We start from the raw sequence: 15,642 nt of genomic DNA, 5'->3' as shown, positions 1-15,642 counted from the left end.
TTCCTAGTTTTTGGTATACAGGAGCTCTAAGAAATATAAAAAAAAACTTAAGAAATCCTAGTGGGAAATAAGTTAGGACTTTTAAGTCAGAGAAACAATCAGTTTTTGAACCTAGAGTCTTTTGGTATCACGGCAGAAAGACTCATGGCTTGAAGACAATATGTTCCATGTCATTAAATCTCATGAATTTTTTTTCTTATAGCAGATCATAAGTCAACCAACATGTTTAGAGCTTATAAACACCAAAGACAAAGAAAATGTTAAAATATTAAGCTGTAGTCCTTTTTGGTCTTCATTCTGATATATATATTTTTCGATATATATATTTTTATATACATCAGGGACGCATCCCTGATGTATATAAAAATATATATATCAAGCCTTTTCAGGAGACATGTGAGATTGCATGCCTTATATGCTTAATAATTAAGCTTGAACTATTAATAGTTCAAGCTTATTTTAAGTTAATTATTTTAATTTAAAAGCATTTCAATTAATTAAGTTTAAAGCTTATAATTTTTCTTACATTACCACGTTGATATGGTGCTTAGGTTCTTTAATTGTGTTAATAAAAAGGCGTGACTATTAATGAGGACATTTAATGAGGGTTCAAATCCTACTAACGGATAATTTTTTTGGTTTTCTTTGTTGACATAAAAACATTAATTTTATGCTTTTATTTTTTCTGGTTTTATTTTATTATTTTATTATGCCTTAAAGTTTTTATTAATTTGTTTTATTTTTTTTAGTTTAGTTTTGAATTTTTTTTTTAAGTTTTATTTCCCTTTCCAGTTTATAGTTTGTTTATTTTTAATTTTAGTTTTAGTTTATAGTGTATTCAGCGCATTTCTTAAACAATCTAACTTAAAACATGGAGGAGCTGAAGCCAAATTGTCAAAATAAAGTATTTTGTGTGGAAAAATATTATATATATATATATTTGTTGATGAATATAAATTTAGATAAAAATAGTAAAGAAAATATTTTATAAACTCGTTGCTCCCACATTAAGGGTGGGCCCAAAAATTAGGGTTTTTTTGTTCCTAAGCTCCAATCACCCTAATTCTTTGCAAAACATTCTTTTTTAATATAAGCATAAACATACAAAAGTTTAGAGTTTGCACAATGCCTGTAAGTGTCAAAACTCAAACATCTAAAAATCCAGTGTACACCACTGATATACACATGTAAGTGTATATATATGAATAAAGAAAATATTTTTATATTATCATTTATAATATCGTATACTTAAAAGAGTGATTAATAGATAAACTTGAGGTATATAGTAAATGTTACTGTTACCCGCAGTATCAGGAATTAGCTAAATACTAATGTTTATAATATAATTTAATCTTGCAACTCTGAGTTTCATGTGTTATCACAATCTTCAGGCAAGTAGTAAAAATTTTATTTTGTTAACTATTTATATATATATATATATATATATATATATATATATATATATATATATATATATATATATATATATATATATATATATATATATATATATGTATATATATATATATATATATATATATATATATATATATGTATATATATATATATATGTATATATGTATATATGTATATATGTATATATGTATATATGTATATATGTATATATATATATATATATATATATATATATATATATATATATATATATATATATATTTAAACAATTTTAAAATGTATTCTACAAAGTAGAGTGCTCAAGTTCTTAAAAGAACTTTAAAATGAATGATCAATTTTAAAATGAATGATCAAATTAATAAAACTTCAATTTATACCAAAAATTAAATTACAGGAAGTCGCAAATGTCTTAACTACTGTAAATTTTTACGCATTTGTGGAATTTGCTGAAACTATTATAAAAAGAATTCTTTGGAAATGATTACTTATGCTTTTTTTAGAAAAATATTTTCTAAAAGGGGGAATCTTAATGTAACTATTTGAGCTCATTTATTGTTATAGTTTTTTAGGAGAAACTTATTTTTTTTGTCTGCATTTAGAAATTAATTCTGATTTTTTGTTTAAAAAACATTCTTGGTTTGCATGTGTAATTATTTCAAATTTTTCTTGTAGGCATAGTATACACTTTTTGGAAATACTGTTATATGCAGGCGCTATTTTAAGGATGTACCAATTCAGTATAAAATCATCAATATTTTTATCTTTTAATTCCTATATAAATTTTGGCAGCATGGTGTCTTTTGAATACTTTTTATTTCTAAAAGATTGCTAATGATTGGTAAAATGTTTTTCTATTCACCCTCTGTCATGCTAATATATTGTTTATCAGGTACATTCTTAGAGGAAACAACACATTTATATACCACATTTTTTGATAACTTTTGAACAACTTCCACTTATTGGACAATTGTTTTTTTTGTTTACAATTACAATTTTATGTAGTTTTTGCATTTAGAATTTCTTTTTTGTTTAACAAAGCATTATTGTGACCTTTTATAATACTTTAACCAAATTACATTTCTAGTTCTATTTCGCTTTTTTGTATTTTTTATTTCAGGGTCAAATTTTTGTTCAAAATTTTCAAAACCACTTTTTTTAAGGGCATCTTCAAATATTCATTTCGAGGAATTGAATACATTTTCATTAGAGAGGTTTTGGTTTAGCCTGTTATTAATTGAAATCGGAATTTGTTTTAGAATTTGGGGTGGATGATTTGAGTTAACATTAATATATAATAATTCATCGTTTAGTTTTTTGAATGGCTTATATGAATTTTCAGAGAGATTAAATGTGACATAAAGAAAGTTCACAATTTTTAAATTTATATTTATTTGATTTGAAAGTCGATGTTTTAAAATTTTTTTATATTTTTTCTAATTTTATTGAGCTGTGGACCAGATTTTTCTTCAGGAATAACTGTGTGTCTTTTTGCAAATTCAATCGTACATCTATTATATTTAAAAAATGAAATTTTTTAGTTCATTTATTATGAAAAGCAATTAACTCTTAATTTTCAAAAAACAAAAGTTAATTTTACCCTGAATGGATATTTTAAAATCTTTCTAACTTTTGAAAAAGCAAATTTTTTATATATTTTATTGTTATAGAATTTCTAGACATTTTTTTAAAATTAAGTTTCATAACGACTTTCATTTTTTTAAAACTATTGTTCAGTTAGTAACCGAACAACAATTACGTTGCGTAATTGCATAAAAAAGCTATTTCTTTTTAATTCATTTTACTGATCGAAAGAAAAAATAAAATAGCCAAAATAAACTGAAAATTATTTATATAATTACTGCATTTAAAACCGAATTTTTTTATTTTATTTTTAATAAAAAATAAAATAATTAAAATAATTTTTGAGCATCCATACTGCTTCAGCAGTACTAAAACAGGTCTGGGTTGTATATATATATATATATATATATATATATATATATATATATATATATATATATATATATATATATATATATATATATATATATATATATATATATATATATATTTATATACACATATATAAATATATTTATATTTGTATATACATACATACATACATACATACATACATACATACATACATACATACATATATATACATACATATACATACATACAAACTTACATACATACATACATACATACATACATACATACATACATACATACATACATACATACATACATACATACATACATACATACATACCTAAATATATGTAAACTTTTTTTTTTAGGTTTAAAAAAAAATAAAAAAACAGAAGATAAGTTTTGTAATTTAAAATTACTATCATGAACTTTCCAGACACATTTTTAAACCTTACAATCCCTCAGTACTATGCTGGGAAGAGTGTATTTTTGACAGGAGGAACTGGTTTTATTGGCAAGGTTTTAATTGAAAAGTTATTGCGTGGTTGTCCTGAAATCAAAAATATTTACTTAATGATCCGTCCAAAGAAAGGAATGTCCTGTGAAGAAAGGTTAAACAAAATCTTGAAATGCCCGGTAACTTTATTTTTATTAATGATCAGAATCAGTTTTTATGTTTATTTGTTAGTTTATATTTAACATTGTCATTTAAAAAAATTTTTATGTCAAGTTTATCAGAATACCAAAATCTGACTCTTTAAATTATTCATTGCCCTGCAAACTAAAACTTGTAAATTAACATGCTTTTAAAGGGTTATAATCTTTAAAGTCACAATGGGTATATGCAAAAATAAGTTAGAGATTTTTACATAAGATTAAAGCACTGCCTCTGTGCTTCTATTGTTGAAAAAAAAGCATTTTATGTATGTAAAGAGCAATTATATGTTAGTCTACACTAATTACGTTACACTAGAAACTTTTTTGTTTGATAATGTTTACAGATATTTTTAAGTGGTGTTTTTTTGAAGTAGTTATTTTTTAAAAGCATTTTAAAAGCCGCACACTGTTGTAACAAAAGTTTAAATTGCAAATACATAAAATATGATCATTATTTACAAATATAATAAATTCAGATAACTTTTTTATCGAAATATCAAAATTATCATATTATTCAACTACAGAAGAAAAACTCGTCTATTGTTTTAATACGGCGTAAATGAAAGGAATATTAAAAAAAAAAATTAAACATAATCTAAGAAATAACCTAGAAAGCATGTGAATATTTATTTAGACAATGTTAGTTTTATTAATAAGATTTGTTCAGGTGTTAGAAATACAGCAGCAACCAACAATAAAACATTACTTTAAAAAACTTTTCTTTTAATTAACTTTGCTTAAAAAGTTAATTAAAAGAAAAGTCTTAAAAGTTTAGTTCTTTACTTTCTATATAACGGTTGATTTTATCACTTGACAGGTGAAGTGTTCCTTTAAAGCATGTACACTTAAAATAAGCTATCCCAGACTAGTTTATTTCTATATTTACATATACTTGTATATAGCTATATACAAAATGTGTTTCTCATATTTAGTTATGTAATTCTTAGGTTTAACATAATTAGTTTTAAGTTTTAGCTTGACTATTATATATTGTTCATTAAGCAAATTTTATTTTTTTATAGGAATTATCTATCGTTTAAAGGGATGCAGAGTCCTAAATAGGATGCAGAGTCCTAAATAGGACTCTAGATTTGAAAGTTACAAAAAGATAACTTCTTCCTAGTGTTATTAAATAGGCTTGTGTTATTAAAATGTGTTGCTAACACTTTTTAATAACACAAGCCTATTTTTCAATCATTTTGTAAAAAAAAAAAAAATTGATTTTACTTTAAACTGCTGGTAAAAAAATTAGCTATTGCTTGTTTTGTTTTTCCTACAATATTTTTTAATTATATTTAAATAAAGTTTTTTATTACTCGCTGGCGTTTTAAAAATTAAAAATAATTTTTATAATCTGTTTATACCTATTCACAAAATAAAACAAAATCTTTTTTATTTATTTAGTCGTGTCAAATGTCGAGAAAGTAAACAAACATTTTTATATTAAAAAAAAAAGGAATCTGAGTAAGCATTTAATAACATTATTACATAATAATATTTCTACATTCTTATAAGTTAATAATTGAATTAAATTAGTTTAGTGGTAATTTAGTAATTTCCGGTAGTTTAAAAAAGTTAATGGCAATAAATATGAAAAGTAAATAAAAAAAACTTTATGATATCAAAAAAACCATTATGCAAATGCTTTAAGTAATTTTAAATCATAGGTTTCATAATTCAAGCCTGATATATATATATAAATATATATATATATATATATATATATATATATATATATAAATATGTATATATATATATATATATACATATACATATACATATACAGGCCTTGTTAAAAAGTGTTACGCTATTTGAATTTCACGTACGCATTACGCAAAAACTTTTTTCAATTAGTTTATTTAAACAGTCTTTTAGAACAGTTTATGCAGAAAAGATGATGTTGTAATTAACGGGTGATAACTAAAAAATGAGAATAATTCTAACCCTCTGAAATCAAACCGCAAAAGTCAAAAAAAGAAAAGTACTCCTATGTGAAACTATACTCTCTCTGTTTACAAACTTATTATATGTTTTGTTTTGCATCAGCTTATTCAGTTGTGTTTAAAATGCCGTCAAAACAAGATGTACTACGCGAGTGCATTGTGCAGTTCTATCAAATGTACAAAAATCTCGAAAAAAAGTTTACTGTGAATGATTTTTAGACTGAAAATGTTCCATTTTCAACTATTTACTGTATTTTGGCATCCCTAGCAACCAATTGTAAAAGTGGTAGTAAAAGACCAGCTAAAACAATGAACAAGAAGGGACTTCGTTTGCTTCTCGGTGCTTTCAATAACAATGATTCAATAAGTCAACGAGGTGCTACAGAAAAGTTCAAGTTTACGCAACCTTATATCTGCAAATCGATGAATAAACAAGGAATAGTCTGTCGAAAAAAAACAAGAGCACTGGAATACACTGAGCAACAAATATCAACCGTGAAATCTCAATGCCGCTGGATGACCCAAAATTACTCTGGAAAATGTTTTGTTTTGGATGATGAAAGTTACTTCCTCCTCTCCAAAACGCAAGTTCCAGGAAATGATCGATATTATGCAGATAGAAGTTCTGTAACACCTATAAAAGTAAAATACAAATATAATTGATTAATATATAATAAAAATATTAAGCCAAGTGGTTTGGCTATTAATCAAGAAGTATACCAAAATCAATGTTTGAAGAAAGTATTGATTCCATTTCTTCAAAAATATTATTCAGATTGCTATTACTTGATTTGGCCGGATAAAGCATCATCGCATTATGCCAAAAAAACACGTCTTCTTGGAATGCCAAAACATCTCATATGAACCAAAAAACTACAATCTAACAAACTTGCCTCATTGTTGCCCAGTTGAAGATTTCTTTGGATATTTGAGTTCGTTAGTATACAAAAACAACTGGAGAGCTAAGAATTGCAAACAAGTGAATACCCGAATCAAAAGACGCATTCGTCAAATCAATATAAATGATGTACAATGTTCCTGTTCAAACATCATGACAAAACTACGTTGAACTGCTGATGAATGACCATATTCGACCATATGTCCATTAATTTTTACTTAAAGATAAGTAGTGTACCTTCAATTAAAATAATATAATTTTTATTTTCTAAACATTTATTTTTGTTATAGCTCGATATGAAAATTTTTATTTTTGGTTATCACCCGTTATTTGTTGTAAAAAATATTTGTGGAGTATTTTTTTATTAGATAATAACAGATAAAGAAATAAACTTTTTTCTATTTTCTGTTTTTTAAAAAAAAAATTATTTTTAGTTTATTTCATTAAATTTAAATCAAATTTATTATTAAATATAAATTTATTTTATTAAATTTAATTAACATTCTTTAAAAATTTTTAAAATGCTCTGTTTTTCAACTTTTTTTACTGCTAAAATTTTCAAACTATGTTAAAGTAAAAAAAAAAAAATTTAATAAATTCAAGTTACTTTAAAATGTTTCTATTACATATAACTTTATTTATTTGAAATTGCTTTTTAACAAAAGTTTTTTCTTTATCATTAATTTTTTGAATTGATCATAGACTTAATGTCAATTAAAAATGATTAACCTGTTTATAAGTAACATGCAAAGATTTTGTTAAAGCTAAAATGTTAAAAAAAAGGTTAATAGTCTTTATTTATTTTTTGACCGTTAAAGTTAAAAACTTTATACTTTTTAATGCCATTTTTTTTTCTCGAAGGTTAGTTCCGGCTCTATGATTTTTTTTTTTTTTAAAAAAGAAAAATGCACTTTTATAGTTAATAAATGACGTCAATACAAAAAAGTTCTTTCAAACTAGAGTTATAAATATTATGTTTGGATTTTTCCTTTGCCGTTAAATTTTATGTAGAAGAATTTAATAAGTTTTTTTTAAAAATGAACCAAACTTTTATAATCGAATAAAAATAGCACGATCAATAAGTAAATGCTTTAAAAGACCAACTTATATTTATTTTATTTTAAAAACAAAACTAATACTAGTCCTATAAATATAAGATATGTAAATTTCAAAATTATACTGATATTTGTTAAAAACAAGTTTGTTAATTACATCTTAAAACTGAATTTTTTTTTTTTTTTGGAATTAGTAAGAAATAGTGAAAAATACATTAGGTTTCATGTGTGAAAACAAAATTTTTAATGGAAAAAAAAACAACAAACAAAGCAGAAAAGCGGTAATCTTTGTTTAACTACAATTTTTAGTTAAACTAAAGTTGAACCAGTTGAACTAAAATGTCTTAGATAGTACAAACGTTTTTTTGTAAAGGGGAAAACCCAATATAATTGTGTAATTGTATATATAAGTGTATATATAATTCGTTTGAAAAACTCAGTAAGTACATTTAAATCCCTTAAAGAAATTCAACCATAAACAAGTGTCCCCTCATTTAAAAGAAAATAAACATAAAACAAATGTTTTAGAGAAAAAAAAAAACAAGTTTAATTAAGTATAAGATTTTAAAAGGAAATTTTTTTTTTAAACAATATTTAATCTTTGTTTTATAATTTTTTTAATAAAAGTATTGTTTAATTTAAAGATACTTCATAAAGATAAAAACTTACAACAATATTTAATGTGATTTTAAATTTAATTGCAGTGAGGTAATACACTACTAACGTAGTTGAACTTTTACCGATGTAAATATTTTTATTGAGTAAATTTACATTTATTTGTGCTACGCTTTTTCGTTATGCAACAAAGTCTCATAACAAGGACTGTATATATATATATATATATATATATATATATTTATATATATATATATATATATATATATATATATATATATATATATATATATATTTATGCATATATATATTTATGCATATATATATTTATGCATATATATATGTATATATATATATTTATACATATATATATGTATATATATATATTTATACATATATATATGTATATATATATTTATGGATATATATATATATATTTATGCATATATATATGTATATATATATATATGTATGTATATGTATATGTATATAATATATATATATATATATATATATATATATATATATATATATATATATATATATATATATATATATATATATATATATATATATATATATATATATATATATATATATATATATATATATATATATATATGTATCGAAATAATGAACTTTTTTCTACTGGACAATTTGTCCAATAAAGACTCAAGTTTTACAGACATGTCTAATAAAAATTAAAGAAGTGCGATCGAACGCCATTCCTGACCATGCATAAAATGTTTTGTTTTTACAACTTGACCACGTAATTTGTTTTGACAGCGCTAGGCGTTTCAAAATATGCTGAAAATAACAAGAAAGTTTGTAAGATAAGTTTATTTGTAAGATAAAAAAGAAAAAATCTAAGCTCAAAAAATTAAAATTTGAAAAGGAGAATATATTTATACTACTTTTTTTAAAAATTACTATGCAAAATGCTTTGTAAATTATTAAATATATAAATTATTATGTAACTATTTATATACATAAAATATGTAATTATTAAATGCATAATTAAATATATATAATAAAAATACAAAATTATTAAATACATAAATTACTATGTAAATATATTATAATACATAAATTACATAATTACATAAATACATAAATTATTAAGTTTACTTATTACTTTATTAAATTAAGTAACAAATTAATTATAATTTTATAATAAAACCATTTTATTTAAATTATCATATTCTTTGATACGTAATTACATTTATATAAATAAGAATTTTTTTATAAATCTTTACAAACTTTCTCTGATTAATTTTATAAACACTTTTAATAAAGAAAATTTTTAGCGCAAATTCAAACATTACAAAACAACTCAAATTTAATAGTGTAATAAAAAGTACTGGTTTCTATAGGCATTAAAATAACTATTACTTTAAAATTTTTATAAAATAAATTTAAAAGAGGTTTTAAAAGCTTAAATATTTGTTTGAAATTTATAAAAACCATCGGACAAAAAATTAAGTAAATACTAAACTATAAATTTAAATCAATAACTAATTGCAACATTTTATTATGGATGATAAAAACCGGGTTACTTAATTCAAAAAAATGTAATGCTTTGGCAGGGCTCAATTAAACGATCGGATATCAGACATTGTCCGGCTAAAACCTCAGATTGTCTGATCAATTTACAAATTAATCAGACATTTTGACCTATGGGAATTAAATTCTACAAAATAAAGCTTGAAAAGTGAAATTAAATTATTGAAAAGAAAAAAATATAATATTTTTAAGTTGTAAAAACATTAATTTGTTCATTTACAAATGCAAAGGTAGAACAAATGTTTTCTGTATAAACCAGGTAAAATTACTACGTAGTCTTTTTAAAATCGTAATTTTTAATCATTTCATGCTTTCATTAGTAAGTCAAGTTGAAAAAAAAACTTTTAAACAATTGTTGTAAAAATAAAAACAAAAAAAAAATAAAGCAGTTAAATCATGGGAAGATTTAATTTAACTTTTAACTTATTCATAATTTAAAGTAACTTAAAAAGTTAATCTTTTAAAAGATTTTAAGAAAGACATAGAAAAATAGTTTCAAACGTTTAAATTTATCATTAAAAAAAAAAAAGATCAATGGTTAAAAATAGAAACTTAACTAAAAAAAAAAAAAAAATTATTCGTAATGTAACGATTTTTAATTGTAATTAAATTGTTAAAACATCAAAACACCCGTCATCAAATTGTAAAGAAAAAAAAAAAAGCGTTGTCAGTTACAGCGTGAAAATTTAAGTCTATCTAAAAAAACATACAATATTAAATTCAAACTATTTTATTAAAAAACAAAAATCTGCGATGAAATACTCTAAATAATCAGGAAAAAAACTATAACTTCACTAGGCTAACGTTAAATAAACTGAATAGCATGACAAAGATTTCGATAGTATAACTTGGTTCCGTAAAACTGAAAAAATCGTATTTTAAAAATTTGATTGGACACTGTCCAACCCAAACAACCAATCTAAAGATCGGACATTTTGTTCGGGACTTTTTAAAAAACTAAATTGAGCCCTGCTTTGGCGTTTTTAAAAAAATTAATTAATTCAAAAAATGATGTTTTTTATAAACGTAGCTGTGCGTTTAACATCAATTTTGTTTTGTATAAAAAAAAAGTTTATATACAATACTGAAATTATTAACAATTTTAAAACAACTAAAAAGGTTAGAAAATAAATGCACATAAAATATATATTGGACAAAATGACCGATAGATGTTGTTTTTTACCGGACAAGTGCCAGACAATGTCCGATGTCCGGCACTTATTTCGAGCTCTGTATATGTATATATATCAAGCCTTGTTTTAAAGCGTAAGCTGATGCGCCATTTATGTACGCGCTAAGCCATTTAATGTGAGAGATAAGCCATTTAATATAAGCCATTTTTTATCATTTTTTAATTTTAAAAAAGTTTAAAGATATCCTTTAAGCGGTAAGATAAAAGAATTAATAATGGGCATTATAAAAACCACTTATGAAGTTTGAATGATGATTATGTAAAAAAGTTTGCATAAAAATGTTTGATATTCACATTATTTACAAAGTTCATAAATAGTATTTGTAAATTTTTACATTTTTAAATATTTTGTAAATATTACATTTTATGTAATCAAGAAAAACGAAGAAAATTTCATTTTTATAATTCTAACTCTTCCATCAAAAATGTTCAGCAAAAGAAAAAAAAAATGTAATTAGCAAGAATTTTATTTAGACAACTTCTCATAACAAACAATAACAAAAATAATTACCAAATTAAAAAAAAAATTAAAACACAAAACAAAAAATTATTTAATCAAAAGTAGTATGTGCTAAATTTTATTCTATATTAGTGCCACTTTTGATATTTTAATTTTTTGTTTGTTTGTTTTGTTTTGTTATAATGATTGATTTTGAGTTTTTTTCTTTGCAACAAGTAATATTTTTTGTTTGTTAATAACTTTTTAAAAGTAAAAAACATTATTTGTGAAGCCGCAATTTTAACAAATAATGAAAAAAACAAAACATATTTTAATTCATTTATACAAATGTTGAGAAAAGAAATTAATTTATGTTAAATGATAATAAAAAAAGTAAATTTAATTATTTAAAATAAAAAAATTAAATAAATTGAAACAAAATAGACGTTCCACAATAACTACATTTACAAAATTTGTTTTTCTTAATTAAAAAAAACTTGTTTTGCTCTAATTTATTTTAATAATAAAAAATAAAGATAATTTTATGATGTCAAAATCACAAAGAGCTAATGAGCTAAGCTGTTTTTTTAATTTAAAACAAGGCCTGCAATTAGGGGTAATAAAAAAGTTTTAAAAATTATATAAAAAAGAGACAAGTTTCTTTAAACATTATAAAAACTTGATGCAAAAAAAATTATAGCATCTAAAGCGCTTGTTTGGACATAATACACTGACATGTATTATGTCCAAACAAAAGCTTTAGATGCTATAAGTCATGTTTTTGTATAAACTTTAGAATTGATAATGCAAACATTGTCATATATTATTAAACTTAATATTTTTGCAAAAACACGAACAAGTAAATCAAATAAAAAAATTTATATCAAATAAAATAAAAAGTTTATGTTTTCATAAAAATTTTTTGTTTAATTGTTTTGCTATAAAAAAAAAAAAAGCAAAAGAAAATAGTTTGGCCTAACAAATATTTTTTTTATTTCAGATTTTTTTTTTGAAAATGTTTTGACTAGATTTTCTGTTCAATCTTTTTCCTTTTTTCCAAATAACGTTGTCAATTTGTGGACTATTGTCTTACTTTATTGCTATACCATTTGTCCATAGCATTATCCACTTCAAAATCATCACTTTGTATTGTCTTCAATTATCTGAAATAGTGATTCCAAATCTTGCCCTAGACAGCTTCTCCAGTCATTTTTTCCTGGTTTATACAGAAAACATTTGTTCTACCTTCACATTTGTAAATGAAGAAATTAAAAATAGTTCAAATATATCAAGAATATTTCAACATTCCTTGATCAAATTTGATTTAGAAAAAATAATTTCTCAAATCTTAGTCTCAGGGGTATACACTTGAACTTTTGGTCAGTCAGAATGTGGCAACTGAAAGTCACTAGCTCTTTGATTTTGATGGTCTGCTGACTTTTTGAGTTGCCCGTCGCTATTTTTTATAAAATTTTTCGCATTAAGTGGAGTTCTTGCATATTCTAGTCCTTATAGGGCTAGGTGTAGAATAGAAATAATTTGCGTAAATAGAAGTAATTTAGAAACTATTGGTAACATTCATGCCAGTTGTTAACTTTTGCTATTAACTTACATAGCCAATTATGTATTTATTAATCTCAATTATGTATTAATTAATCTCAATTTGTGATACATGTGTAATTAATCCTAACATACAGGGTGGCTACTGGTCATGGAAATGTCATGGAAATCATGGAAATGTCATGGAATTTTATTTGGTCATATAAAAGGTCATGGAAATCATAAATTGGAGTATTATGAATAACATGCTCAAAAAATGACGTCGAACTTAATGTTATTAATCAATGAATTTGAGTGCCCTTTTTATGTTGTGCACTGCATAAATGCAATGCCGAAGAGAATTTTTATTGATATTTATGCTTGGTTTAATCCCGGTCATAGAAAACAACTTTGGTTTGTTCGCTTTTTGAATGGTTTACATAAGTTGCATCGTAATCTAATTACACCGAGCCCATTTAAATCATACTCCAACTTGCAATAAAATGTCTCTCCCACTTCTTTACTGTTGATAGTCTACTCTATGATCATTATTTTCATCCATTTATTGATCAAATTTAAAATAAGTAAATATATTAGAAGTGTTTTTTTATCATTAAAAAACTGTTAGAATTGCGTTGACACTATTCTTCATTTAAACAACATTAAAAAAATAGCCACAAAAAGTGTTCATAATAAATGATTAATATTGGAATAAAGCCCTTGAAAATTTGGGTTCAGAAATTCACTTTTCTATCAATTAAACATTTTTTCTTTCCTTTATCATTTTTACAACTTTACCAAAAGTATTTTAATTTTTTTCTGTATCTAAATATTTTTTCAAAATGGTTTTATTAAATCTTTCTTTTTTCTGTTTCTATATTTTCTGTTTTTAGAAAATCTGGTATTATGGACATCACAACAGTTTCTATTAAATTTAGTTATAATAATTCTAAAAGAAGGTTAAAAATTTCCAAAACTTTAAGACTTCAAATTTTCTTTTCAAATTTTTCAAAATTTCCAGATTTAAATATAAGATTATTTGAACAAGAGAATTTTAGAAGAGTTAAACAATGTTGTTCAAATAGATTTCATAATAAATGAAACCCTAAAACTAGACTTACATATTTCTAAAAAAAGTTATACCTTGATATCGTTTTAAATTAAATGAAAATATACAAAAAATGGTATTGTGTTTTTCATATTCTAACTAAAATTTCTTGTTAAAATAGTTTTTGGTTAAAAGCTTTTCATATGTTAATAACATATAAAATATAAATAGAAACATTCTTAAACTTTGAAATTTTAGTAATGTTTGAGCATATTAAGTATATTTATTAGCTAGGTTTAGTAACTTTACTTAATGGTTGTTTTGATTTACTTTTTAGGTAAATTTAGTGTGAAGTACTTTATTGATAAAGTACATTACACTAAATTTTAACTTCTAAATAGAATTAGGCAATTATTGGCTTCCACACAAAGATATAAGTAATTAAAATTCAAAAGCGCTTTACAATAAATGAAAATTTTAATATATAGTTGAATTAAAAAATGATTTTTTTTTTTTTCAAATCAGTTAATAATATATATACAACCAAAAATAATATATATAAATAATTATATATGCAACCAAAAATAAGGAAAATGATTTCTTATCTTTTTTTTTATTTTATTTTTAAAAATCAATTTTTTATGTCTTTTTTTTTCAGCTGTTCGATAAATTGAATTCAATTAATTCTGATGCAATTAATAAAGTGATTCCTATCCCAGGAGATGTGGTTCATAAAAGTCTTGGGATATCATGCGAAGAACGTAAAACCCTATGTGAAAATGTTGAAATTATTATACATTCAGCTGCTACTGTTCGATTTGATGAGCCAATTAGGTTTAAAACTTTTTTTTTTTTATGTTTTAATTTTGTTATTATTAATTTTATTTTGTATTACTATATATTTTGTAGTTACTTTTAAGTGTATACAGCAACTTAACTAAAACTTTGAGTTTAAATCACTTATTTTTTATCTACTATTAAAAAATTTAAAACATTATGTTGTCATAAATTAGCACCAAAAAGTTCAACATCCATAGTTCCACACACAGTGGGTATGTATGTGTGCGTGTGTGCCTGCATGCATATATGTATATTCGGATGTTCTGAAAAATTTTTTTTTTGAAATTATGAGCTCCCTGGTAATTTTCCCATTTGACTTGATAAGATATAACCATTATTCAAATTTCAGGTCAATACCTGCTGATTTGACATTGCCACCAGCCTTTTAAAGTTATCATGAATTATTAAAGTTTAATCTTAATGAATGAATGGGATAATAATGCAGAACATTAATTAATACTTTTAATTGATTACAACTATGAATCTAAACATAAAAATTGCT

At 23.0% G+C, this 15,642-nt stretch overlaps 1 protein-coding gene across 1 annotated transcript in view; it reads left to right on the top strand.

Moving 5' to 3' along the window:
* Positions 1–3,711: 3,711 nt before the first annotated feature.
* The window catches only part of LOC100202061 (fatty acyl-CoA reductase 1), a 53,342-nt gene continuing 41,411 nt past the window's right edge, over positions 3,712–15,642 (top strand). Inside the window, exons 1-2 of the mRNA XM_065791237.1 lie at positions 3,712–3,987; positions 14,959–15,134. Of these exons, the coding sequence (XP_065647309.1) occupies positions 3,775–3,987; positions 14,959–15,134 (389 nt within the window). The 5' untranslated portion in view covers positions 3,712–3,774. The remainder of the gene's footprint in view (positions 3,988–14,958; positions 15,135–15,642) is intronic.

This window comes from Hydra vulgaris, chromosome 02 (assembly GCF_038396675.1).
Source record: "Hydra vulgaris chromosome 02, alternate assembly HydraT2T_AEP".
Taxonomy (NCBI): Eukaryota; Metazoa; Cnidaria; class Hydrozoa; order Anthoathecata; family Hydridae; genus Hydra; species Hydra vulgaris.
Note: the sequence above shows the minus strand (reverse complement) of the source record. Positions and strands in the feature narration are given on the sequence as shown.